Genomic DNA, 25,223 nt, shown 5'->3' on the forward strand with positions numbered 1-25,223 from the left:
TTATATTTTGCCAAAATGGTGCAAAAGATTGATGTGTATATATATAGCTGCTGCTAGACAAAATAAAACCAAAAACTTAATGAATGGAAACTAATGAGCCAAATGTGATAGCGAATTTAGTAAATGATAAGAAGTATTAACCAAATATATAATAACCAGAACGGTGAAATTAAATTTAGTGAACTTAAATTTGATACTTGTATATGAAAATAATAATCATAAATAAATACATTCTCGAAGATACATTTTGGTTCAGATAGCTAGATAATTAAATTCAGTCTAGTATTTCCTCTGATTTGCGACTTGCGTGATTGTTCAATAAAACTTTAACTTTCTTTAAAAAAAAATGACAACCTTATACGTTCATTTATTTATGTAAGCAATTGCATACATGTAACGGGTAACTACCCTGCGTTCATCTAAGCGTGAAATTCATGTGATTTTATTAGTTTCGTTTCATATTTTTCTGGAACATTCCTATATTTGTATCAACTTTTTCCGTCATGCGCAGTAAACATGATAATTTCGAAAGTCGGCTTCCATTAAAGAACATGAATTTTAGGTCATAGTCAAATGTCAATCATTTAACAAGACGTCATTACTTCTGTTTGACAAGAAACTTTTAATGGATCCAAGAATTGCTTGGTATCAACCAGAACATTTAGGAATAGCACATGATATATGGACGTACATTATAGAAGCACAATTAGGCGTGACAAATATGTCGCTGAATAACAACGTGAACTCGAACATGGACCAGAAGCAGAAAGAGTATATCCCTTTAAATTATACTAATGACTTTGAGAAGAAGCATGCACCAACTAATAGACAATTAAGTGTACAGAATGCGGAGAATAGCTTTAAAAGAAAAAGAGACAATCGTGCAAGCACTTACGGATTAAATCATTCCTCTTATAAGCATAAAATGCTTGACGGAATGACTCCGTGGAAGCCTAAAGATAAAATGTATTCCCCTGATGTAATTGGGTAAGTAATATTACATCTGAGAAGTTATTATGATTATTTAGTGTTTTAGCAATGAATTTGAGAATGAAAAGTCATGTGTAGGCGAACAAACAAGTGTGAAATATGAGAAACATTAATTGTGACATGTGGTTGTGTAAGACTCTTTCTGGTGTAGAGGCCCTAGAAGGGAAACTGTAATTTTTGTAACATTTTTTCTAGGTAGTTTGTGAATATAAATAATTCTGTTGTTCACTAATATAGCTATATAAAATAACCTCAAAGGTCAAATATAAAGGGACATCAGTTTTCTCTATATGTAAGTCATTTATTTAAATATCAAAATTATGTGTCCTCCATGACAGTTTTTGTGTATTGAATACACAATTTTTCTGACAGGTCATGTAAATGGTATTTGATAGCAAATCAATTTGAGTTTTTAAAAAATATATTTAGTTTCACTTTCAATTTATACCTAGTCATGTTATTAATGAATTTCTTATGATGAGACTTAAAAATAAATATGTGTGAATATTACATTAAAGTTAAATGTAGCAATATGTTTGTAACTAAAGATTTTCAAGGCCAAAAAAAATCACCTTGCCTAAAGTGACAGATGGCTGTTAATATTGCTCATTCAATTAAGTGTATTTAATTTTTATACATCTTTAATTTGTATACTTATTACTGCACCTTTTGTAATTGATTTAATTAATTAATTAGTCATATTTGACATTTGATATATAGTTACTTTAAGTTTGATTTATTATTGGTGTATTGTTTCATGACGTCAATGCAATAAATTCAGTTATCAGTGTCAAAAAATAAACTTGCTCATCTCTCAAAATTTAAGAAAGTGTCACTATTGAAAGTTTTTCAGTAAGAGAATGTATAAGTATGCAAAGGTACCCAAAAAAATGGGTAGAAACATGTATAAGTAAGTAGTTCTCATCTTAGATATTTACACATATGGTCATGTTAACACAAACAAATTTTCTGAGTACAAACAAACCAAAACTCCACATTGAAAAAAATTTAAGACCTGACTGGACCTACATGTACATACAATGTACATGTATTGATGAATAAAACTTACAAAAAGTTGAAAAAACTTAAAAAATGTATTTTATGTTTGAGAAAAATATCTTGGATTTGATGTATATTTTTTTGGTTCATTGTCAGTTAGAAGTTACCAAACTTTGAAAAGAACTACATAGTTCATAAGAGGGGGAAGAGGGGGGGGGGGGGGGGTAATAACAGTGCTAAATTGAATTGATTGAGATTGACAGTATACATGTAGGGACTAAAGCTGATTTACATTGTAAACTGTATAATTGAGTGGACTGAATAACTTAAACTTGAATGCATCTAGGTCCTATACATGTACATACCATACATTTACCAAACCTGAAATCTTGTCATGGGGCACACATTTGTCTAGATCTCTACTTCCAGTAAATTGTGTGAAGTTAACAAGGTCGTATTTGTCAGTACCTTCAGATTAAAATTAAACATACTTTAATAGAGGGATGAAAGATACCAGAGGGACATTCACACAGTTGTTCAGTTTTTTCTACCAGAATGATTTAAAAAAAAACCATTACTTTTGTATGTTGTGGAAAGTTGGAAGCTTTGATTTTTACTTTATATGACATATAATACATGTATGTATACACAACATCAGTGAATTTAGGTCTGGTGGACAGGTTGAGTGGTTTAATTTTATGTAACAGTTGTCTATGACCTGACCAGTTGAAACAAAATAATCTGTGTTTCTGGTATTTCTTGTGGACCCTGATTTTCAGTGCACATAGTGCATACAAAAAAAAAAATTGTCATTTTTTAATGATCACTTATAAAACTCAGACTGTTTGATATGTTTCCCTTGTTTTAAACCAGTCAATCACTTTTTATTTTTTGTTGAAGAATAATACTTAGTATCTGCCTTCCATCTCTATTGTTTTGCAACTTTTTAGTGGTTATCATGGTAATGCTTGCAGGGGTTAAGAAATTTTGTTATAGCTCACTAGCCCAGGGCTAATTGGTTGCAAGATTTTACTAGCCCTGTTGGAAGAACTACTAGCCCAACAAAACTGACCTGCTAGCCCTAGTATGCCTTACAAATTCAGAGTTTGCTGCAATAACAATGAATTCTATAAACTTAACAATTTTTGTCCATTCACGGCACTGTACCATAGATTTTTGCAAATTAATCGATAATTGAATATTCACTGAAAATTCTGATATAATGAGTTGACCAAATCCGGGAATGATACAAGTCTTGATCACTGCTATACATGGGTATGTAAAAGGATTGGAGGGGGTTTCATCAGATACAATAGCATCATCACGTTTGTGTAAAAGAATTATCAGCACATGTTTCAAATTTATATCTGACAAAAGTCAGGTTTCTGCTGTCAAAAGGGATTCACATTTATATTGCAATAAATTAATCAGAAGGAGGTAAAATCAGGTTGCATAAGCAATGTACAATACCACCCCCTGTACTGACACATCGATATTGAAAGTACAAGATCCACCCAGAGTTATTTGTTCTATTTTAAAACTTGTACCAAATCAGTTCAAATTCTGGGAATCCCGGATGACGTAGTTGAATCTGATTGGATAAGATAGAAAAGTGATGAGGGGATTTTCCTCTTTCAATTTTAGAAACGCCAAGAATTTTTTGTTACTAGTCCGTCGGGCATTTTTGGTTACAAGTCTTGGTTGCCCGAGGTCTAAATGTTGTAGTCCTGGGTGTCGGGCTAGTGGATTTCTTAACCCCTGGCTTGGTTCAATTGTCAAGTAAGAACATACTGGGATGAATTACTATAAGTATATTTACCAAAAAAATAAATTCAAATTAATTATGTTTGTAGATTACATGAAGAAATCAAAAACTTTTATGACTATATGTCACCCACATTAGAAGAGGCCAACATGAGGAATGAAGTAGTAGGAAGAATCAAAGAAGTTATTCAGGAGTTGTGGCCTGAAGCAAAGGTGAGAGACAAATACTTTACTGAATCATTTACCTGTAAAAACATGTCAAGTTGCCTGGTCTAGTTCTTGGACATGTCATTTACTACATGTAAATCTTATGAGTGCAAAAGTGTAGTTCATTGATTATAAACAGGATTTTCACTAGGATATTTTGAGTAATTCCTGGTACTTGTATTTTTTTGAAATAATGAGTCCCTGCTGATACTGAAGAGTTAAAAGAATAGTAACTCAAATACAACTGAGTTCAAATTATACTGTCTTTTTGGCTATGCAGAATCCTTAGATGGGAAGATCTTAAATAAGTCAACACTGTCTGGATTATTTAAACTATCACATCTTTAGAATTTCTCCCATTCGATACACTTACAGTCTACAGACTGTAAGTTACAGTATTGGTCTTTCTCGTTGTTGAAGGTCATACATTTGTAGAATAACCTGTACAAATGTATATGTAATTTCTATGGGGTAACCATGTTTACAAATATTTGTAATCCTAACAAATGTACATGTGCTTGGAATTCAGTGGAACTGTTTAAAAATACATTCAAGTATTATATAATTATATCAAATTCCAGTTTAATCGCAATGAAAAATACTTTAAATGCAAACCATGGGAATGTCAAGTATAAAAGGAATTTTTACATTAAATATATTGCAACTGGTTTTAATCTTCATATTCTATTTCAAATTTCACCTTGTTTTTCATCATTTCTCGTCCTACCTAATAAGCATGCAATTGTTTACATTATTTCTGTTGTGTAACCTTATGTGCTTAATTATCAATTTAAATTAATTGGTTTGATAACTGTATTTATAATTAATTGGCTTCCTATAACAACTACATTGTCTGTAACATGTGCTTTATAGGTAAACAATTTTTATTTCCTCCTGTTCTATTGCATTAATTAGTCATAGCCAATCACATTTATTTAATGCACTGCATGAATTCAAAATTTTGTTAAGAATCATTATATATGATTTATATATAATTTATAAATTCTTATAAACAGTGTAAGGATAGATTTGATTATAGTAGGACTCACCTTCTGTAACCAGAATGTGTCCATACGTGACTCAGGTTTCTGGTATGGAAAGTTCAGACAGAAAATCATGTTGTTAAGGAAGCATGTATATGATGTACAAGTCTTGAAAAGAACTTTGGATATTTAAATGGAGAATGGAAACTTTTAAAACTATTACACATACTAGTAGGCCTTTATCATTAAGTGCACTGTTAAACTTATAAAACCACAGCGCTAGCTCTGAGCCATATTCTAATATATTCAAATGAAAAATGCAGACAAATATTTGCTTCATGAAATTTGTTACTAACTACTTAGTTGGTTGGGGTGAATGACGTACTACACAACAACTTTTTCATTGTTAAACTCTGACAGACGAGGACTTTGTCTCTGTAGTGAGCCGCAATTTATGTACCCATTGGTTACAATAGACAAAATTTTGATATGTCTATTATCATGAATATATTCATAAATCTTTAATCAATGCATCAACCTGAATCTAGCATGTTATATTTCTTTTTCAGATGGAGATTTTTGGTAGTTTTAGAACTGGATTGTATCTACCTACAAGGTATGTTAGACTTATTTTAAAGTAGAAAATATACACACGATAGATATACAGAATACACGATTTATTAACTTTTATAAAATCTTAAGAGCAATACATCAGTGCTACCTTTGAATAGGGTTTCTTAAGTTGCTTAACCATCATGACATTCTCAACTTCTTGTGCACTAACTTGAAATGTATTTTTATGAAATATTGTTGACATATTGATGTAGTCCCCCTTGCTACTGAACACAAAATAAAAAGTCCTGTAAACAGTTTTCTGAGTTTGTTAACACGTAATTTATTTTTATAACTTCACCATTTTTCATATTGTAACACCCAAAAGAAATTTGCTCAAGATTATCTTATAATGAAGTTTAAAGGTGGACCAAACTGCCATATTATAATGATGTCTGAACTACATGATTATGTTCAAAATTTGATATTTCATAAGCATGATAAGCAATTTCATTTTTCTTTCAGTGACATCGATTTAGTAGTGTTTGGAAAGTGGGAGAATCTTCCTTTGTTTACCTTAGAGAAAGCATTACTGGAAAGGGGAATAACTGATAGAAAAGACTTGAAAGTTTTAGATAAAGCTTCCGTAAGTTTATAACAGTCACAAGAGTTTCTTCACTTTTCATTACGTTCTTTATAATTTGACATATAAAGTATATTTGAATTAAATATGATCATGATGATATTGTACCATGGGTTTACAGAAGTATTTAGGTGTATTAGAAAATGCTAGTCAGCTCTGAGTCAAAATGATTGAAGTAGAGGGACTAGTCTTTCTGGAAAACTTTAAAGAATAACCCTAAAAATCTGACAGTGCATGTTGGTTTATCAAAAAGTAGGGTATTTTCACATCACTATATCCTCATATGTTAAATGGGCATCATGACATTAAAACAGTCATTAACATATCACAATGACAGATCATGTAAAAAAAAAATCAAAATCGATCTTAATGAATAGATCAATTTAAAATAAAATCATCTGCCTTCATTTTAAATATAACATCTGGAAAAATCAAAAGACCCATTTATTATAATGCCAAATTGTTTTTGGATTTGTTCATTTGTTTTACATTTGTGAGTAGTCTCACTTCTATAGATTTCCTTTCATGAGGAAAGCAGAGTAAATTCACTAGTTATTATGGTTGGCAAATTTTATTTTTTTAAACTCATAAACCATTGGTAAACTGAACAATAAAAATTCACAAGAATGATATGTTTGAAGAATGCTATTAAACAATAACTACATAATTATATATTGTTTTATGTGTTATAAAGTTTTATTTGTTAAGTGATTGAAGTACAAACATACACACATCAAAAGTAATAATACATTTTAAGTATGCTATAAAAACAATAACAGATGGTTTATTTCCAATATTTTAAAGTTTTACTTGTTTCTCTTCAGTTTATTTGTTGTTGAAATTTAATGGTTTAATACCTTTTATATGTTTTTTCAGGTCCCAATTATAAAACTGACAGATTCACAGACAGACATTAAAGTAGATATCAGTTTTAATACACAGAATGCTGTTGAAAGTGCCAAATTGATAAAGGTTAGTTCCACATCAACATTAATGACTTTTGTCACTTGGGTATCGAACATTTTGCAGTTATTTGGTGACTTCAGTTTTTCATTTCAGAAGCATCTGACATTTTTCATCAATTAAATAAGAATTTAAAAGTAAGATTATGAAAATGAAAAGAACAAATATTGGAAATGATATCAGAAAAAATCTCAACTAGCTATTTGATAGGCTGAATCACAGCACTAACTCTTCTTTTATTAAAAAAATACTGGAGCTATTAATAAAGCAAAACAATGCTACTTCTTTGTTAAAAACAAATATAATATAAAATAAAGCAGAAATACATACTCTACAGTTAGACCCCCACAATATATCTCATGAAATATGATATGTGCGAGCGATTCTAAATAATTATTGACAGCAGACTGCAATTTAAGTAAAACCATCATTATAATTATATTTTACAGACTTTCATGGAAAATTTTCCAAACTTGAAGTATCTAGTCCTTGTCCTGAAACAGTTTCTGTTACAAAGAGATCTGAATGAGGTATTCACTGGTGGAATTAGTAGTTACAGTCTGATATACATGACAATAAGCTTTTTACAGGTAATTATCCTATTAAGTGATATGATAGCATAGCAAAAGAGCCATGGTAAAATGACTAATTATTTCACAGTATTCAGGGGGGGGGGGGGGGGGAATTATTGTACATTAATACCAGACAGAAAATAGAGATGTGGCTTGATTGCCAAGTAGACAAATATCCACCACAGTTCAAGTGACTTGGGTGTAAGCAACTATTGATCACTGTACTACCTTTAACAATGAGTTACATCTATACCATATAGTCAGCTTTAAAGCATTACAAAAATATGAATTAATTCAAAAGAGAAAAACAACTGCCTGATTTATGACAACAATAATAACCAATAAAAAACCATCCAAATATGATAGATGAAAAGTCCTGAAATTGAAAAGCAAATATGTATTTATGACAATGTATGAAAATATGAAAAAAACAATTAGTACATAATTTATTATCATAAATGTATATTATAATCTGTACATGAAAACTTGTTCTGCTAGTAGCTTATATCAATTTTATTTGTCAGGCATGTCACTTGGGTCTCTTTTTGAGGATCCCTTCTGGGCATGTTTTAAACATAATATATGTTGAAAAATATTTACCAAGTATCATGTATTATACAACAGAAACATCTAAAACTTAAAATTAAAAAAAAGGACTTAAAGTTATAGAAAAGTCCTTTTTTCAAATCAAGGGCAGATAATTGTATTGTATTTTTTTTCTCTCCAGAAAATAAGGCCTGTGACCCCAAATTTTATTTGATAATTCTTTAGAATTTATGAAAAGCATTTTCTCATTGAATTTTTATTTTTCCTCAAGCATGTACATTGATACAAATATTTTGACACCCCAGCTACATTGACAGCACATTGATAACTAAAAGAATGTTAATAACCATATTCTAACCCAAAAGGCATCAAAGCTGCCTGACATACCTGGATATGACAATTTAATTCACATACATATGTAACATAATAATCATAGATATAGATATGGAATTTGTCACGAGACAGCAACCCAAAGACATAGCAATAAAACATCTCGGGTAAATTGACCTTGATTTTAGACTTGAAATGTCATCTAGATCCTTGAAAATAAACAGTTTAAATATTCATTGCTTGTTCACAATCATAATCTAACAAAGCTTGAAATCATAACTTGTCATACTGTGTTTTATAAAAAAGAAAATGTGGTATGATTGCCAATGAGACAACTCTCCGCAAGAGACCAAATGACACAGAAATTGACAACTTTAGGTAACCGAACGACCATCTACAATAAGCAATCCCCATACCGCAGGCCTCTACAATAACTTTTTTTTCAACTTGTCCAGTAGGACCAAGTACATACCAAAACTTACTTGTCCGAATGAAATTGTAACTTGTCCAAAACAAATCTTAATATTAACCTTTTTTGCATTTCAAGTTGATTCAAGGAACAAAATGAATTAAAAAAAAATTGAACAGAATTTGATTTATATCCTTTGAAATACTTTTAAAAGATGTGAGCCATGAACAACTGAATTGAGTTGTGTCACAGGACTTAGGTTCTAGTTTTTATCAATGCGAAAGTCTCATCATACTTTGCACATGAGGTACCATCTGATTGGCCTCTAAATGTACACTCATTGGATTTTTATCTTATTTTTTTTAAAGTTGAAAAAAGTTTATTCAAATGCAATCAATAAAAAGAATATGAGGCATGATTGTCAATTAGACAAAAGACCAAATGACACAGAAATTAACACTTATAGGTCACTGCATTGCATTGGTATTGTTTTTTCTACATAAAGATCAAACATGATTTGATGATTTTTATGGTAAATAATTTCCTCATTCTTATTTAAGAAATACGTTATGGACATCGATATTAATTATTATAGAGCAAGAAAAATAAGGTAGGAAAAGAAGTTCTGATGCCTTGCCAAACTGTCTATTAATCATGTTTATGAAATATGTCTCCTACAGTGCCCAACTGTCTATTAAACTTGGAGCAGAGTAATTTCCGAGCTGGTGACGAACTGTCTTTTAAAGTTACCTTATCTAAAATGCCCATGGTTGAATTGGATCGGTAAGACTGGTTTCCGAGAAAAGTGTGCTTTTTACCTGTTAAAAGTACTTGACAAAGAACCAGTTTAAATTATCGATTGCAAGTCTGAGGGGTCTAATTTTATTATTCGACTGAGAAATAAAAAGTTTCAATTAGTTTCAGTTTAAAAAGGAAAGATGTCAAACAAATCTTCTTTTCTTGTTTTTTTGTTAATAATTATACTTTGTTCATCAAAGTTGGATTAAAATTTATTTTCTGCAGAATGATTCTACTTGTCCCATCGGACAAGCTTGGTATAGCTTTTATTTGTCCGACCTTTTTTACCTCTGGTACCGGACAATCGGACAAGCGTTATTGTCGAGGCCTGTACCGTGTAGTCAGCTGTAAAAGGCCCTGAAATGACAAATGTAAAACAATTCAAACGAGAAAACTAGCGGCAGAATTAATGTACAAATAATTTACAAAAAACAAATATGTTGCACATCAACAAAGTCAACACCTGAATTACAGGCTCCTGACTTGTTTTGACTGTTTATGAAAATCGTGCCTAATATTGTTCTCTTGCATTGCATAACCAGAAACATATTTATTTATTTTTCCCTTGATTTTATTTAGTTGCATCCTAGAATAGACGCTACAGATCCAAGAGCCAATTTAGGAGTGTTATTAATTGAGTGTTTTGAACTTTATGGAAGAACATTCAACTATTTGAAAGCTGGTATTAGAATAAAAAATGGTGGTTCTTATGTGCCAAAGGAAGAAATTCAAAAGAATATGGATAGTGGTTATAGGCCAGCTCTACTTAGTATTGAGGATCCTTTGACAAAAGGTAAAAAAAAATGTGTGGAAAATAAATACTATTCATAGAATTCAGTATTAATTTTTATAAGACCGCAAAAATTTTATTCGTATTTTTATTTCGTCGTATATTGCTATCACGTTGGCGGCGTCGTCGTCCGAATACTTTTAGTTTTCGCACTCTAACTTTAGTAAAAGTGAATAGAAATCTTTGAAATTTTAACACAAGGTTTATAACCACAAAAGGAAGGTTGGGATTGATTTTGGGAGTTTTGGTCCCAAAATTTTAGGAATTAGGGGCCAAAAAGGGCCCAAATAAGCATTTTCTTGGTTTTCGCACTCTAACTTTAGTTTAAGTGAATAGAAATCTATGAAATTTTGACACAAGGTTTATGACCACAAAAGGAAGGTTGGGATTGATTTTGGGAGTTTTAGTTCAAACTGTTTAGGAATTAGGGGCCAAAAAAGGGCCCAAATAAGCATTATTCTTGGTTTTCGCACAATAACTTTAGTATAAGTAAATAGAAATCAATGAAATTTAAACACAAGGTTTATGACCACAAAAGGAAGGTTGGGTTTGATTTTGGGAGTTTTGGTCCCAACAGGTTTTAAGGAATAAGGGGCCCAAAGGGTCCAAAATTGAACTTTGTTTGATTTCATCAAAAATTGAATAATTGGGGTTCTTTGATATGCCAAATCTAACTGTGTATGTAGATTCTTAATTTTTGGTCCCGTTTTCCAATTAGTCTACATTAAGGTCCAAATGGTCCAAAATTAAACTTAGTTTGATTTTAACAAAAATTGAATCCTTGGGGTTCTTTGATATGCTGAATCTAAAAATGTACTTAGATTTTTGATTATTGGCCCAGTTTTCAAGTTGGTCCAAATCGGGGTCCATAATTAAACTTTGTTTGATTTCATCAAAAATTGAATAATTGGGGTTCTTTGATATGCCAAATCTAACTGTGTATGTAGATTCTTAATTTTTAGTCCCATTTTCAAATTTGTCTACATTAAATACCAAAGGGTCCAAAATTAAACTAAGTTTGATTTTAATAAAAATTGAATTCTTTGGCTTTTTTGATATGCTGAATTTAATCATGTACTTAGATTTTTGATTATGGGCCCAGTTATCAAGTTGGTTCAAATCAGGATCCAAAATTATTATATTAAGTATTGTGCAATAGCAAGAAATTTTGAATTGCACAGTATTCAGCAATAGCAAGAAATCTTCAATTGCACAGTACTGTGCAATAGCATATATTTTCAATTGCACAGTATTGCGCAATAGCAAGAAATATCTAATTGCACAATATTGTGCAATAGCAAGAAATTTTCAATTGATTGGAGTTATCTTTCTTTGTCCCTAATAGTAGTTGAATCAACTTAAATCATTGTTTTATACAATGCACAATCATTGTTTTATACAATGCACAATCATTGTTTTATACAATGCACAATGTATATTCACTTTTACTACCAACTGATAAATTAAAACACTCTTTACCATTCAGTGATAACAAGCACTTTTTGTTACATTTTAATATTTTATGATGTATTTAAATGAGTAGTTATACCCCCGCTTTAAAAAAGGGGGGGGGTATACTGTTTTACCTCTGTCTGTCAGTCCGTCCCATGAAACTTTCGTCACATTTTTCTCAGTAACTACACATCCACCCTTTCTGTAATTTGGTATCAACATTTATATATGTCAGCCATACCGTGTGATGCGTTTTCAGATTCATCACTTGAGAACTTCCTGTTTACCGAACACTTGTCTTATTTTACACATGATAGCCAAGTTGAAAATTTTCGTCACATTTTTCTCAGGAACTTCAATACAAGGATTTCTGAAATTTGGTTTCAGGATTTATATAAGTCAGCTATACCGTGTGATGCGTTTTCAGATTCATCACTCGACAACTTCCTGTTTACCGAACACTTGTCTGATTTTACACATGATAGCCAAGTTGAAAATTTTCGTCACATTTTTCTCAGGAACTACAATACAAGGATTTCTGAAATTTGGTTTCAGGATTTATATAAGTCAGCTATACCGTGTGATGTGTTTTCAGATTCATCACTCGACAACTTCCTGTTTACCGAACACTTGTATGATTTTACACATGATAGCCAAGTTGAAAATTTTCGTCACATTTTTCTCAGGAACTACAATACAAGGATTTCTGAAATTTGGTTTCAGGATTTATATAAGTCAGCTATACCGTGTAATGCGTTTTCAGATTCATCACTCGACAACTTCTTGTTTACCGAACACTTGTATGATTTTACACATGATAACCAAGTTAAAAATTTTCGTCACATTTTTCTCAGGAACTACAATACAAGGATTTCTGAAATTTGGTTTCAGGATTTTTATAAGTCAGCTATACCGTGTGATGCGTTTTCAGATTCATCACTCGACAACTTCCTGTTTACCGAACACTTCCATATTTTTACACTATTAATATTATCCACTTGCGGCGGGGGTATCATCAGTGAGCAGTAGCTCGCAGTTTCACTTGTTATTGTTGCAAACTCCATTAGAAATTTGAATTGAGATCAGTTTTGAAAAAAGGGAAAGGAGGATGTGAAAAAAAAATGGTGGGGGGGGGGGGGGTTAATTTTTCTCATTTCAGATTTCATAAATAAAAAGAAATTTCTTCAAACATTTTTTTGAGAGGAATAATATTCAACAGCATAGTGATTGCTCAAAGACAAAAAAATTATTTTAAGTTCATTAGACCACATTCATTCTGTGTCCAAAACCTATGCTGTGTCAACTATTTAATCACAATCCAAATTTAGAGCTGAATCCAGCTTGAATGTTGTGTCCATACTTGCCCCAACCGTTCAGGGTTCAACCTATGCGGTCGTATAAAGCTGCACCCTGCGGAGCATCTGGTTCAGATTGCATTGATGGTTTATATATTGACAAGCATTAATATAGTGATAAAAAATACTTTTCTCAGGAAGCAAATATTAGATTTAAATATAAAGACCTCACCCAACTTGTATGCTTTTGATAAATTACTCTTTCAAGATACAGGACCATTACTGTGGACTCGTTTATTTTCGTGGATGAAGGGAAAATCTCATATTCGTGAATATTTAATTTCGTGGTTTTGCCAAAGTATGTAAACAATTACATGGTATACAAACCCATAGAAAATTTGTCATTCGTTGGACATTTAATTTCGTGGTCCACCTGTACCCATGAAATCCACGAAAATTGGTATCCAACGAATAATAATGAATCCACAGTAATTGAAATAAATGGTGCATGTTAGGGACTTTATAATCTTGTATAGTATTGACTAATAGCTACATTACAACTCCCTCATCAAAAGTGGACTTGGAAATCTATTCTTTTACATCACTATAAATAACAATATAATTAATTGTTGATTGCTTAACTTTCAGTGGCAAATACATCATGTATGTTTAGGACGGAATAATAACAATATAAAGGGCAAGATGTGAAAAAAACTGAGATTGAAGTCAATTGATGGATCAGATTCTTTCATTCTAGTCATAAAGCTTTAATTATATATTTCAGGGAATGATATTGGACGCAGTTCATATGGTGCTATGCAAGTGAAATGTGCTTTTGAATATGCATACTTGGTGCTCAGCTATACAGTTACACCTCAGGGTACCTTCTCATCCAAACAGAATCAAAGGTAAACCTTCCAAGTTCAATTACAGCCATCAGCCATCATGACAATAGTGTTAACTTTATTCTGTAATGAAACAAATTATTGAACAAATTTAATTAAAGTTAAAACATTCATGACATTTGAGTTAAGTTACATACAGCCATCATGACAATAGTTGTAACTTTATTCTATAATGAAACAAATTATTGAACAAACAAAATCAAAGTTACAGGAGGTAAAATATACTGTTTTTAAAGGATACTGTAATCTTTCAATTCTGCTTATGGTATGCTCTAACATATTATCTATTTTGAATTTATTGAACCATAAAACTAATTTTTGACTCTTCACATTGAATAATCCGCGAAGCGGATTATGTAAGATGTGAAGAGTCGAAAATTAGTTTTATGGTTCAATAAAGTCAAAATAAATTATTGCCATTAATTATAAATAAATTTCTATCAAAAATAAGGCTCAAAGAACTTTTTATATTATTTATATTAACAATAACAACGTACACACATGTTGGCGTATGAATACACAACGTCAGAATGGGCGTATATTAAATAAAACTAATGATTTTAACCAATCAGAAGACAGTAAAAACACCAAATTTATTTATTATAGATGACTTTGAAAATTTTAACTTGAATAGGGAATGAAAATATGACAAAATATATTTTCAACTTTGATGAAAAAAATGTGAAGTGGTTGTTTTATTATATAGATAACCAAATTAACGGTCTTTTAAACATATCATGTCAATTTAAACATTTCATGCATATCTTCATGATCTTGTAAATACAAACAGTATAATATAATAAAGTTTTTATTGCTTTTGTATGTATAATGTTGGTATTTTGGGAATTATAGTTTGTGTGACTTTACTAAATTGCTCTTTTATCAATAATTTCAGCATATTGGGAAGAATAGTTCGGGTGACAGATGAAGTAGTAGATTATAGAAAGTGGGTCAAAGAGAACTTTCAAAAAGTCATACCTAGAAATACTATTCCTTTGTCCACAAGTAGAAGTTATGCTAGTGTGGCAAATGTTAAAACAACAGATAAAGACCAGGATAGTAATAGGTATAGATATTATCTTTTTAATACTGTAAATTCAGAAATTATTGCGATGTTTTTATTATTGGGGGTAAATGCGACAGGTTTTAATCGCAATAATTGTAACTGGCATTTTAATTTTTTTATATGAAGTAAACAGGATCACAATAATTTTTTTTTGTCTTAAATGACAAAATTGCAACAAATTCTGAATTTACAGTAGTATTAAATAAAACAACTCATTGGTCATTCAGCTATAAAAATCTTCACATTGATTTGCCCAAAAAAGGAAGATAATTTTGATGATATTTGCGCCAACCAGCCATGCAAATGGTCAGTATTTTAACCACAATAGTTGGTATTTATGAGTTTTTATTTGCCTTAAGGATAACCAAGTAAGTTTTGTGAGTTGATGACACCTATTGAATTCTACATTAAGATATATTTCATTTCAATACTCAAAAAAACGCTTAAAATTTATCATTTATTTAAAGTAAAATAATCTTATTGCAAATATGTGTGAAAAGTGAACCAGGATAGATTTCTTTTCAAGATTTACTACATACATGTACACCTCATTTATGTTGAAAATTGATTTTTTTTTCGAAGTTGAGAAAATCATTTGGATTTCAACAACAATTAGGTCTAGGGAAGATGCTTCTAAAAACTAAACATTGAAGTTAGATTGCTCATTTGTTATAATAAACATAATGTTAAAAACTCATCTTTGTATATTATGTATACACACTATGTATTTCATGAAAAGTAAAACAATTAAGTTTTACTATCTAGTCATTGTTCATTTCAAACATAATCCTTTTCAAAGTTCTTTATGATACTGCTTCACATATGTTTTTTTTTATCAAATTGGAGAAAGGTTTGAAACAGTGCTATAAACATGCTAAATTTGTAATATTTGATTTCAGGGCGAGTCCAGATGAAGTTGGAAGAGATGACAAATCAGATTCAAGTTCTACATGTTCTATCTATAAGTCCTCATCAAGTTCAGCATCAAATTGTTCAACTTCTAGTTTGACTAGTGATTCTGTAAGTAATTTCATAGTCTTTGAAATCATTGTTAAAAAAAAATGTAAAATGAAAATAGTAAGCATGGTCAGGAATCAGATTTTGAAACATTTGATAATTAGTTTCACTTCTAAAAAAATTGTTCCATGTATATATTGTCATTTCTGTTAGAAATAACAAGGAGAAGAAAAAAAGTAATGACAGAAAAGAAACAACTTAAATCTGCAGAAGCAGACCTGCATCTAGATAAGCATCAGGCTAGTATCAAGTCACAATTCTTTATAGGCACTGTATGATGCTGTATTGTCATTTGTAAGTAGAAAAAACAAATATTTGAAACCAGCTCCAATTGAATAATACAAAAACAAGAAGGCAACAAGAAATGAAATCTGGCTTTTTGGCCAGTGTAAAAATGATAAAACCATTGACTTGAGGAAGTTGCCCACTCAGTTTAAAAATAACAAGCTTTCGGTGTTTCCATGACACTTGTAAATATTGATTAGTGATTAAAAAAGTAACCAAAAGAGCAAATAAAAAATATAGGTCAATGTGCTTGTTTTCAAGATATAAGCCATTGATATTTTGGTGGGAAAATGTTCTCTCTTGACTTTTCATAGCTTTATCATTGACAAGTTTAAGATCTCAAAAAAACATTAAAAATAAATAAGATTTTATAAGACTTTTACATATGGCTTATAATTATACATGTAAAAGATTTACAAAAAGAAAAATGGGGGTCAATGGGCAAATTTTTTTAAAAGGCATTCAAGTAGATAAGACCAGAGGATTCCAAAAATCTGACAATTCCAAAAACATGACAAGCAAACGTCCTTAAAGAGCAATTCAAGTTAAACCATTGAATTCTATCTGTAATGATTGTATGGAAAACAATTTATTGCATTTTGATGTTGTTTTATTGTATGTACTGCATCTGTCCTTTAACAAAATATTTGTTAAACATTTATATATATATTTACCTTGCATCTTAACATGCTTAATATTAACTTGTATATACTGTATTTCAGGAAACAGAAACTGATACTGTCCAGGTTAAAGAATCTTGTACAAAACAAACAAACACTGCACCAAATAGCAGTAAAACTGCACCAAAACAACAAGGACCTTTCCAGCATAGTAAAGAATTTGTTCGTAGTAGAGACTACAATAAAAATCCTACACACAAACGAGATGGAAGCTCTAGTAGTGTTTCATCCAATCGATCAGGAAGTAATAACCGTCCCCGTCCCGTCTCGAGTGGTGCTAGCTATGACTATTATGGACCAGGCAAATCTGGCGGCCATTCAAATGTCCATGTTGGACACAGTTATAACAAGAACTACAGAGGACATGGGCATCAAAATGGCAATCCACAGGGTAGTAAAGTCTTTAAAAGACGGAAAAACAGTGCCCCTTTTAACTCACAAACTAACAATAATTTTAGGAGAGACAATGTTCAAACGAATGCAACTGGTACTAGATAGTAGAAGCTGTTAGACAGTGAGTGAGAGAGAGAGAGACAAGAAACTGAACATGTGTGATGACCGTTTATGCTACATTAATGGAGGCTGACTTTTGTTTCAATGTAAATACACATTATTTTTTTTTAATCAAGTTTCGTTTCATGGATTTGATTCTTAAAGAAACTTTCAAAAAAAATCTCAGCAACTATGTTTTATGTATGTTGAAGTCATGAATAAATTAACATTTATTTACAAATTTGATTTGAATGACGAAACTTAATTTAAAAAAAAAAAAGAAAAAAATATATTTAAACACTACAAAGTTAGAGAAAAAAATATGAACCAACATTCATAGTGTATATTTATCATGTAAAGTCATATTTTATTCTAGGAAGGTAATCAATTTGTAATGTTCAATTATTCATTCATGAAGTACTAGTGTAAGGATACTTTAGGCAGTTATATTTTTCCAGTTTCATAGTTACAAATACAGAATAGAAAATTATAGGTAATCATGTCACATTTAATTGTAAATGTATTTCCTGAATTTCTCATACTTAAAACAACAATTTTCCATACATCTGTAATACATTTATTGATTTACAATATTATTAATTTTCTCTTGATTTGTAATGAACCAATGTGTAATCACAATAGACAAGCTACACATCACTCTTTTCTCAAATGTAATCATCATGGTAAAGTTAGACTGTTGTTAAAACATTTTCTGTACATCATTAATAACTCTTAAGCAAAGAAAATTGTGAAATTGGAACAACATGCCTTTCATCTAGAAAAAATGAGGAAAACTAGCTTTACATTTTACATTAAAAAGCCTTATTCTGTGTTAAGCACAGGTTAAATCAAGTTGTGATAATTAAGAGAGAGAGAGAGTGAGATGAAAGTTTTATGAATGTTTTATTATAAAAGGGAGAGAGAGATCATTGATCAATGTTTATTCTTAATAGTGTTGTGAATAAGTGTAATTGAATTGAAAATACAGTAACATAAAGTAATCTCTTAAATGAAAACTTCCTTAAGAAATATAGCCACTTCAGTGAAGTGTTTACTACTTAGCCATATCTTTTATAGGATCAAGATTGTGTGAAAAAAAAAACAGATAATGAATTTGTGTTTGTTGCAATATTCAGAATTTTCTGGTTTTTGTTTGCAAAAATATATCAGAGACCAGAATAATATAATTCTTTTCAACGGAAACCACTATTGGCCATGTGATGCACAAAGACTTTTTATTTTTTGTTTACTAGTTAAATTTGTCGCACACTTTTTACAAAAGGGTTGTCAATAAGATTAGCAGCTATTGGGAATGAATAGATATACAATTGTGTACCAAAGATATAGTTTTAAAGTGCTACTTCCTTATTTTAGTGTTTTAATTGTTTAAAACAAATCCTGATAATTCTATACCTCTCTATTGTTAAGTTTCTTCTTTGTAATTTGTTTAAAGGGGCACTAGCTGTCAAATTCATTGTAACCGATTTGACTCAAATTCTCATATTTGGTTTATAACAATGTAAAACATTTATCCAAACTATCAAAAGTCTAAAATAAACAGTTTACAGAGCATGGGGTAGATAATATATAGGTTCGTTTCGTGTGTATTTTAGTCCAGACGCCATCTAATTAACTATCGATTTGACCTCAGATGACCATATAAGCGATGTAAACAAAAATAAAAATACGAATAGATTAAACCAACACGTGCAATTGCATTTCTATAGGTCTGTTTGATTTTATTTTATAGATTAAAAATAGATGTTTCTCATTGTTTTTAACCATATAAGAATGATTTTATGTGCATCGAATTAGTAATCAAATGATTTACCGTAGTTTCACTTTCATTGTTGACATTCGTTTTCTTTAAGTAACCAGTTCACGTACAATGCATGCGTTGTCAATCTCTAGCTAGGGGTTAACTTGAAGTTCACATGAATATCGGTTAACTTAGAATGATGATGACGTTTTCACTTGCAAGTGAATCAGTCAAAAATTATGTTTAATCGCTTATTTCAACAAAATTAAAGGAAATTGATTGCTAAAAGCAAATTATTATTTCATTATTCCAATTTGATTAATGATTTATCTAAAAAAAAATCATACTTTATTTTTTTATATATATCGTAGCTAGTGCCCCTTTAAAACAAATCCTTACATATTCTATACCTCTCTCTCTCTTTCTCTTAAGTTTTTTTTTGTAATTGAAATAAGTATAAGTGTTTATGATTGATGATTTCCTTAGCGTCTTTTATTAAAGATCAACATTTATAAAAACATATTATTAATGGTTAAAAACTTAACATTTGTAGGGCTTATTGATCAGAATAAATTTTCTTCCTTAATAAAGTTAAGCATTTGTAAGGGTAGTTTATATATAAAAAAAGTATAATAATCAATGTCTGATGTCTGTATATAAATATGTATAATGTATGTTACTAGTGCTATACGTGAAATAAAATGTATTCAATTTAGACACCAAACTCTTTTGTTAATTTGAAGTGTATGATTAAATGTAGATTCATGAAAAAAATACCGGTAGCAAGCAGTGGGCATAAGGGGAAAGAAATCCATGACATCCTCTCTTGAGATATATTTTTGCCAGGGCATTTTTTAAAAGGTTATTACATGCATGTTTACTTGAGTTTGTATATGACTGCTGGGGATCAAAAGCATTGTACATATCATGTTTGTTTTAGTTTTATGTTTTAGGAATGTGAAGAGAGAGTAAAGTGTATCAAGTGCCCCCCATTTTACTGAGATTGTTTCATGTTTATATATGTATGTATGTGCTCATCAATCTATCATTTTGTTAATCACTTTCATTTTATCATTGTCAAGTGTTTCATATTTTAGTTTTATATAGCTTGTCACTACAAAATATTTCATCGTCAAAATGCGTCAGTAGAACTATGCATATAAAAGGTGTAAATTTTCTTAAAAGCGTTGAGATGTGAATATTATGAGGAATGGATTTGAATGTGCATTTCTGTATAGATAAAATCTTATTTTGTAATGACAAACTAAATAAATGCCTCCATGTTTTTGTTGACTGTTACAACTTTTTTGTTACTTGTCATTTTACAAGCTAGTCAGTATTTTCAACATGCCAAATTTTATCTACTATGACCATAGATAGCTTCATTGTATCTGGGAATGAATTCTTAATCACTTGTTTGAGACATATGAATAAAAGGTGATATTTGTGCTGTATGCATGAATCATCCACACTTTTTTAACAATAACTTTTTCATCGAAAGTGATGTCTCTAAGAGAAATCATACATTCTCTACTTAATATTCCAAGTTATGTGAATATAAAGTTTTCACCTTATTATTCACTATCAGTACAGCAGATTCTATGAGTAACACAGACAAAAACCTGCTGTTTATGATTGAGATTGATGCAAAATTCATTTTACTGCAATGGCAATTGGAAAGATAGCTGAATCCATTATATTGCAATGAAAATCAGAAACAGACTCAAATCTGCTGTACATGATAGCAAAACAAAAATGATTTAATTAGCAATCATGATCATAGATTGTATTGTATCTGCTGTACAGATAGCAGATAATTAGGTGTGGTTTTGATCTATAATGGATAGGCAGCAGTTATTTCAACATACTAATATAATTGCCCACAGATTTAGGCTAGGCAAGTCTTGGTGCTTTTAATAAAAAAATATACAAAAAGTGATATAAAGGCCTTCTACCAGGTAGTTGTATTTGAAATAAGGAGCAAAATAATTAGCACTTTTGTATATATTACTGTAATCAATTTTTGTGCCAGTTCTGAATAATTGTGATAGTAATTTGTGCAACTCTGCATATGCTTATAATGAATTAAAACACCATTTTAAATATTTTTTTAAAATACCAAATTATTTTGAAATTATTTTTTAAACAAAATTAGTTGTACAGCATATACTAAATTTGGTTTAACAATTTGAAGTAGGTCAAAATCTCAAAATTCTTTATTCACTATGTTCTTTTGTGTTGATTAAAAGCATTCAAAGCATATTGTAGTCTTAAGTATGATGTGGAATTATGCATTTATTGATACTAGTCCAATGATACTAACAGTTTGGTCTTTCCCTGTCAAAATGGCCATTTTAATAAAATGCAATTATAATACATGTAACACGAATTTTCGCAGTTGTTTGAAGATCATGAAGCAATGTTATGTAAATGTTATTATTGTTTATATGTTATTTTGTTACACATTTGTCAAAGCAGAAATCCTCTCATTTGATTATTGTCTTTCTGTAGGTATTTTATAATTTGTCTGTGTAGTGTTATATTTTATTGCAAATAGAAAATTATTGAAAAAAAAAAATATTAATGATAAATTATGCTATAAGTTTCAGGTATCTAGATGAAAGTCCAATGAATTAAAAAAAAAACATTTTGTATTTTGTCGTGAATAGGTTTTATAACTAGAATGTATTTGTGTTAATCAGGTTTGTTTAAAGTAATATATCCAAAATGGTTAAATACCAGAAAAGAAAAAGATATGTCGAAATTATCACCTGTAAAAAAATTCAACAAAGGGAAATTGTGTGAAAAATTAAACATTTTACATCATAAAAAACTAGTCACTTTATATTTCCTTCACCTGGAAATCCTGAAATTTACTTTATTAAACAATCTATCCATGAATTTTTATTCACTCAGATTTATACTTGCTCTTTTATCCAATTATAAATATTAGAAAAATTTGAAGAAACATACATGGAATTACCAAAAAAGAAAAATCCACAAAGTTGTTGCCTAGTATAAATAATTAATTATTTTGTTAGTTTAAACATACTTAATTGTACAAAAAGGAAAAATGGATTAGACATAAATTTTTCAACTTAGTAATGTCTTCTCCACTTTATTTTGGTAGTTGACAGATTCACAGGTATAAAATAGAACTGCAGTTTTAGTGTCTAAACAAGATATTGCTCAAGGTTAAAATATGTGTATTTTTGTGATGTAAGTTGTAATTACTCAGTTTTATTTCATATTGATCTATTTTTTTCTATATTTTGTTCCTTTTTTTCTGTATAAAAGTATAAGCTGTGGTACAGCATTTTATTCTGAGTCTAATTTAACTTTTATAAAGTCAAACTGATATTGTTTAATTAAAATGAATGCATAATAAAACAATGCCATTTAGGGTTCTATTAAAGTAAGTTAGTTCATTCTATGCAGTTTTTATATGACATTATTTTCTCTACAGAATTAGAAATATATAATAATTGATTGACTGTATCCAACAGATGTTTAAAGTTTTTGATAAATTTGAAGAACTTGCTTTTTAATGTCTATATTTTTTCTCCCTGAGTGATTTAGTGGAGAAATGTGATGTTACATTTTATATTTTACAACACTACATTTTTTATTTAAACACTAACAATATGAATATAATTTTTCATGTATAATAGTCAAAAGATTATTAAATTGATAATATACACTATTTATTAGAATTACCCAAATTTAATGAAAAGTTATTTTTAAGGAAAATTTTACCTTTTAATAAATCTTCTTAGGAAAATAATGTAAAAAACTTATTAAGTGGGTAAAGAAGGAAAAAAGTCACAAGATTAATGTGTTTATCAGTACAAAATAATGATCTTGAATTATTGAAACAGTTTCTACCTTAGAAAAACAATTCTAGCAAAACAAAGTTGTTTACTTTGTATCAAAAAGGTTCTGAAGTTTTTGTGTACCATTTTTACAACATTTTAACTGTTATAATATTTCAGTATTTTGGGAAATATTAAGCAAATTAATTTTTTGACTGGATTCCTTGTAATATAAATGTTCACACATACAATGCAGAAGTTCTGCCAGATGTATTTATATTGAAAATATGTTTAAATCGTTTATATTGATAGATCACAAAGATCTGTGCAATATTGTTACTGTAAAAGAAGTAAAAAAACAAATAAAAACAATAAAATGAAATAAAAATGAAAATAATTATTTGCCTTAGTTTTATATTTAGTTTACCCAAAGTTTTTTTTATGGGACTCTGTTTTCTTATATTTGTTATTTCTATTGGTTGCGATCTTATTTATCCTTTGCCAAAAATTGTTTCACCCTCTTTAGTCCTAGGGTTAGATAATAAACACTTTATCAATGTTTACCGATATTATGAGCTACTACGAAGGTGGGCAAGAATACATACAATTTTTACAGGACTAAAATGAGGGTTAATACAAGGAAACATGATTGTACAATTAATACAATGAGTAATAGGATTACTATATTTTATCAATGCAAGGTACCGTATACCTATAAAAATAAGTAGATGTAGATGTTAATGACACAACTATCCACCAGAGTTCAAATGAAGCAAATGTAAGCTATTGTAGGCAATTGTACAGCCTTCAACATGAGAACAAGCCAGTCCACTATAAAAAAAAGTGAACCATTCAAACTGGAAAACTTAACAGCCTAATTTATAAACAATTTATGTAGAAGAATAAAACATTATGTACATCGAATCACAACAACCACTTAACCACAGGCACATGAAGAATTTGTAGGGGTTAAACATGTTTATGATCTCTTAACCCTACCTACTGCAGGTCATGTCATTTCTTGATATATGTATATAGCTATATATCAGACAGTTCTATAACTTGTTTGCTTCCACTTGATGTTATAAAACTTCTACACAATGCTTATGACCACAAAACACAGATCAAGTTTGAATTTTGGTGGTGTCACTTTAACCGTTTTAGAGTTGTGCTCCTTCACCGATAGAAAAATTGCTGATTTATTCCCTTCTGTTCTCTCTTCCTTTTGGTTTGCCTCAACCATATGTTATGCAACTTATACGCAATGCTTATTATCACAGAATACAGATCAAGTTTGAATTTTGCTGCTGTCACTGTAACCATCTTGGAGTAAAATCCCTTTACAAATGGACAAAATACTTAATCGTTTCTGTTCTCTAAATTAAGTTTGGCTCTACGAAATGTTATGAAATTTATACATTTTAAATGCTTATTACCACAAAATACAGAGCCAGTTTGAATTTTGGAGGATTCACCTAAACCGGTCAAGAATAATGTACCTTTACAAATTGAAAAAAGCTGAATTTTGTTTCTTTCTCAGACTGAAGTTAATAGCCTCAACCAAATATTATGGAACTTATACACACTGCTTATAACGACAAAATACAGATTACTTTAACCGTTCTAGAGTTATGTCCCTGGATCGAATTTTTATACAAACATTTTTTTATACTAATTGGTGTTGGATTTTGTAAAGCATGGCGACTGATGCGAGATTTCTTCTTTGTTTTGATTTTAAACATATTTTATTCATTAAGATATAAAAAGGATTGAGCAACAGGCACAGCCTATAAAAGCTCTCTCCATAATACATGTACAAGGTATAATTCAATTACAATTGATTTTTTTAATTCTTTTGACTTGCAGGTAAGTTTATGAATTAAAATGGGGGTGGTTTTTTTGTCGAGCCTGCAA

The 25,223-nt window shown here is 30.0% G+C and overlaps 1 protein-coding gene across 1 annotated transcript; it reads left to right on the forward strand.

Annotated features, from left to right (window-relative positions):
• Nucleotides 1–479: 479 nt before the first annotated feature.
• Nucleotides 480–23,706, forward strand: LOC139523431 (terminal nucleotidyltransferase 4B-like). The gene is made up of 12 exons (XM_071317478.1): nucleotides 480–987; nucleotides 3,843–3,966; nucleotides 5,513–5,559; nucleotides 6,021–6,141; nucleotides 7,015–7,110; nucleotides 7,551–7,691; nucleotides 10,336–10,549; nucleotides 14,078–14,201; nucleotides 15,094–15,264; nucleotides 16,164–16,284; nucleotides 17,289–19,183; nucleotides 19,873–23,706. The coding sequence occupies exons 1-11, from the start codon at nucleotides 626–628 to the stop codon at nucleotides 17,742–17,744; spliced, it is 1,977 nt and encodes a 658-aa protein (XP_071173579.1). The 5' UTR covers nucleotides 480–625; the 3' UTR covers nucleotides 17,745–19,183; nucleotides 19,873–23,706.
• The last annotated feature ends 1,517 nt before the right edge of the window (nucleotides 23,707–25,223 follow it).

The sequence above is a fragment of the Mytilus edulis genome, chromosome 5, assembly GCF_963676685.1.
Source record: "Mytilus edulis chromosome 5, xbMytEdul2.2, whole genome shotgun sequence".
Taxonomy (NCBI): domain Eukaryota; kingdom Metazoa; phylum Mollusca; class Bivalvia; order Mytilida; family Mytilidae; genus Mytilus; species Mytilus edulis.

Excerpts from the sequence above, each read along its gene's own strand:
- LOC139523431 (XM_071317478.1), top strand. The coding sequence starts at position 626 with ATGGATCCAAGAATTGCTTGGTATCAACCAGAACATTTAGGAATAGCA. Across the intron at positions 988-3,842 it reads TATTCCCCTGATGTAATTGG|ATTACATGAAGAAATCAAAA; the intron begins GTAAGTAATATT and ends TTATGTTTGTAG. Across the intron at positions 10,550-14,077 it reads TGAGGATCCTTTGACAAAAG|GGAATGATATTGGACGCAGT; the intron begins GTAAAAAAAAAT and ends TATATATTTCAG.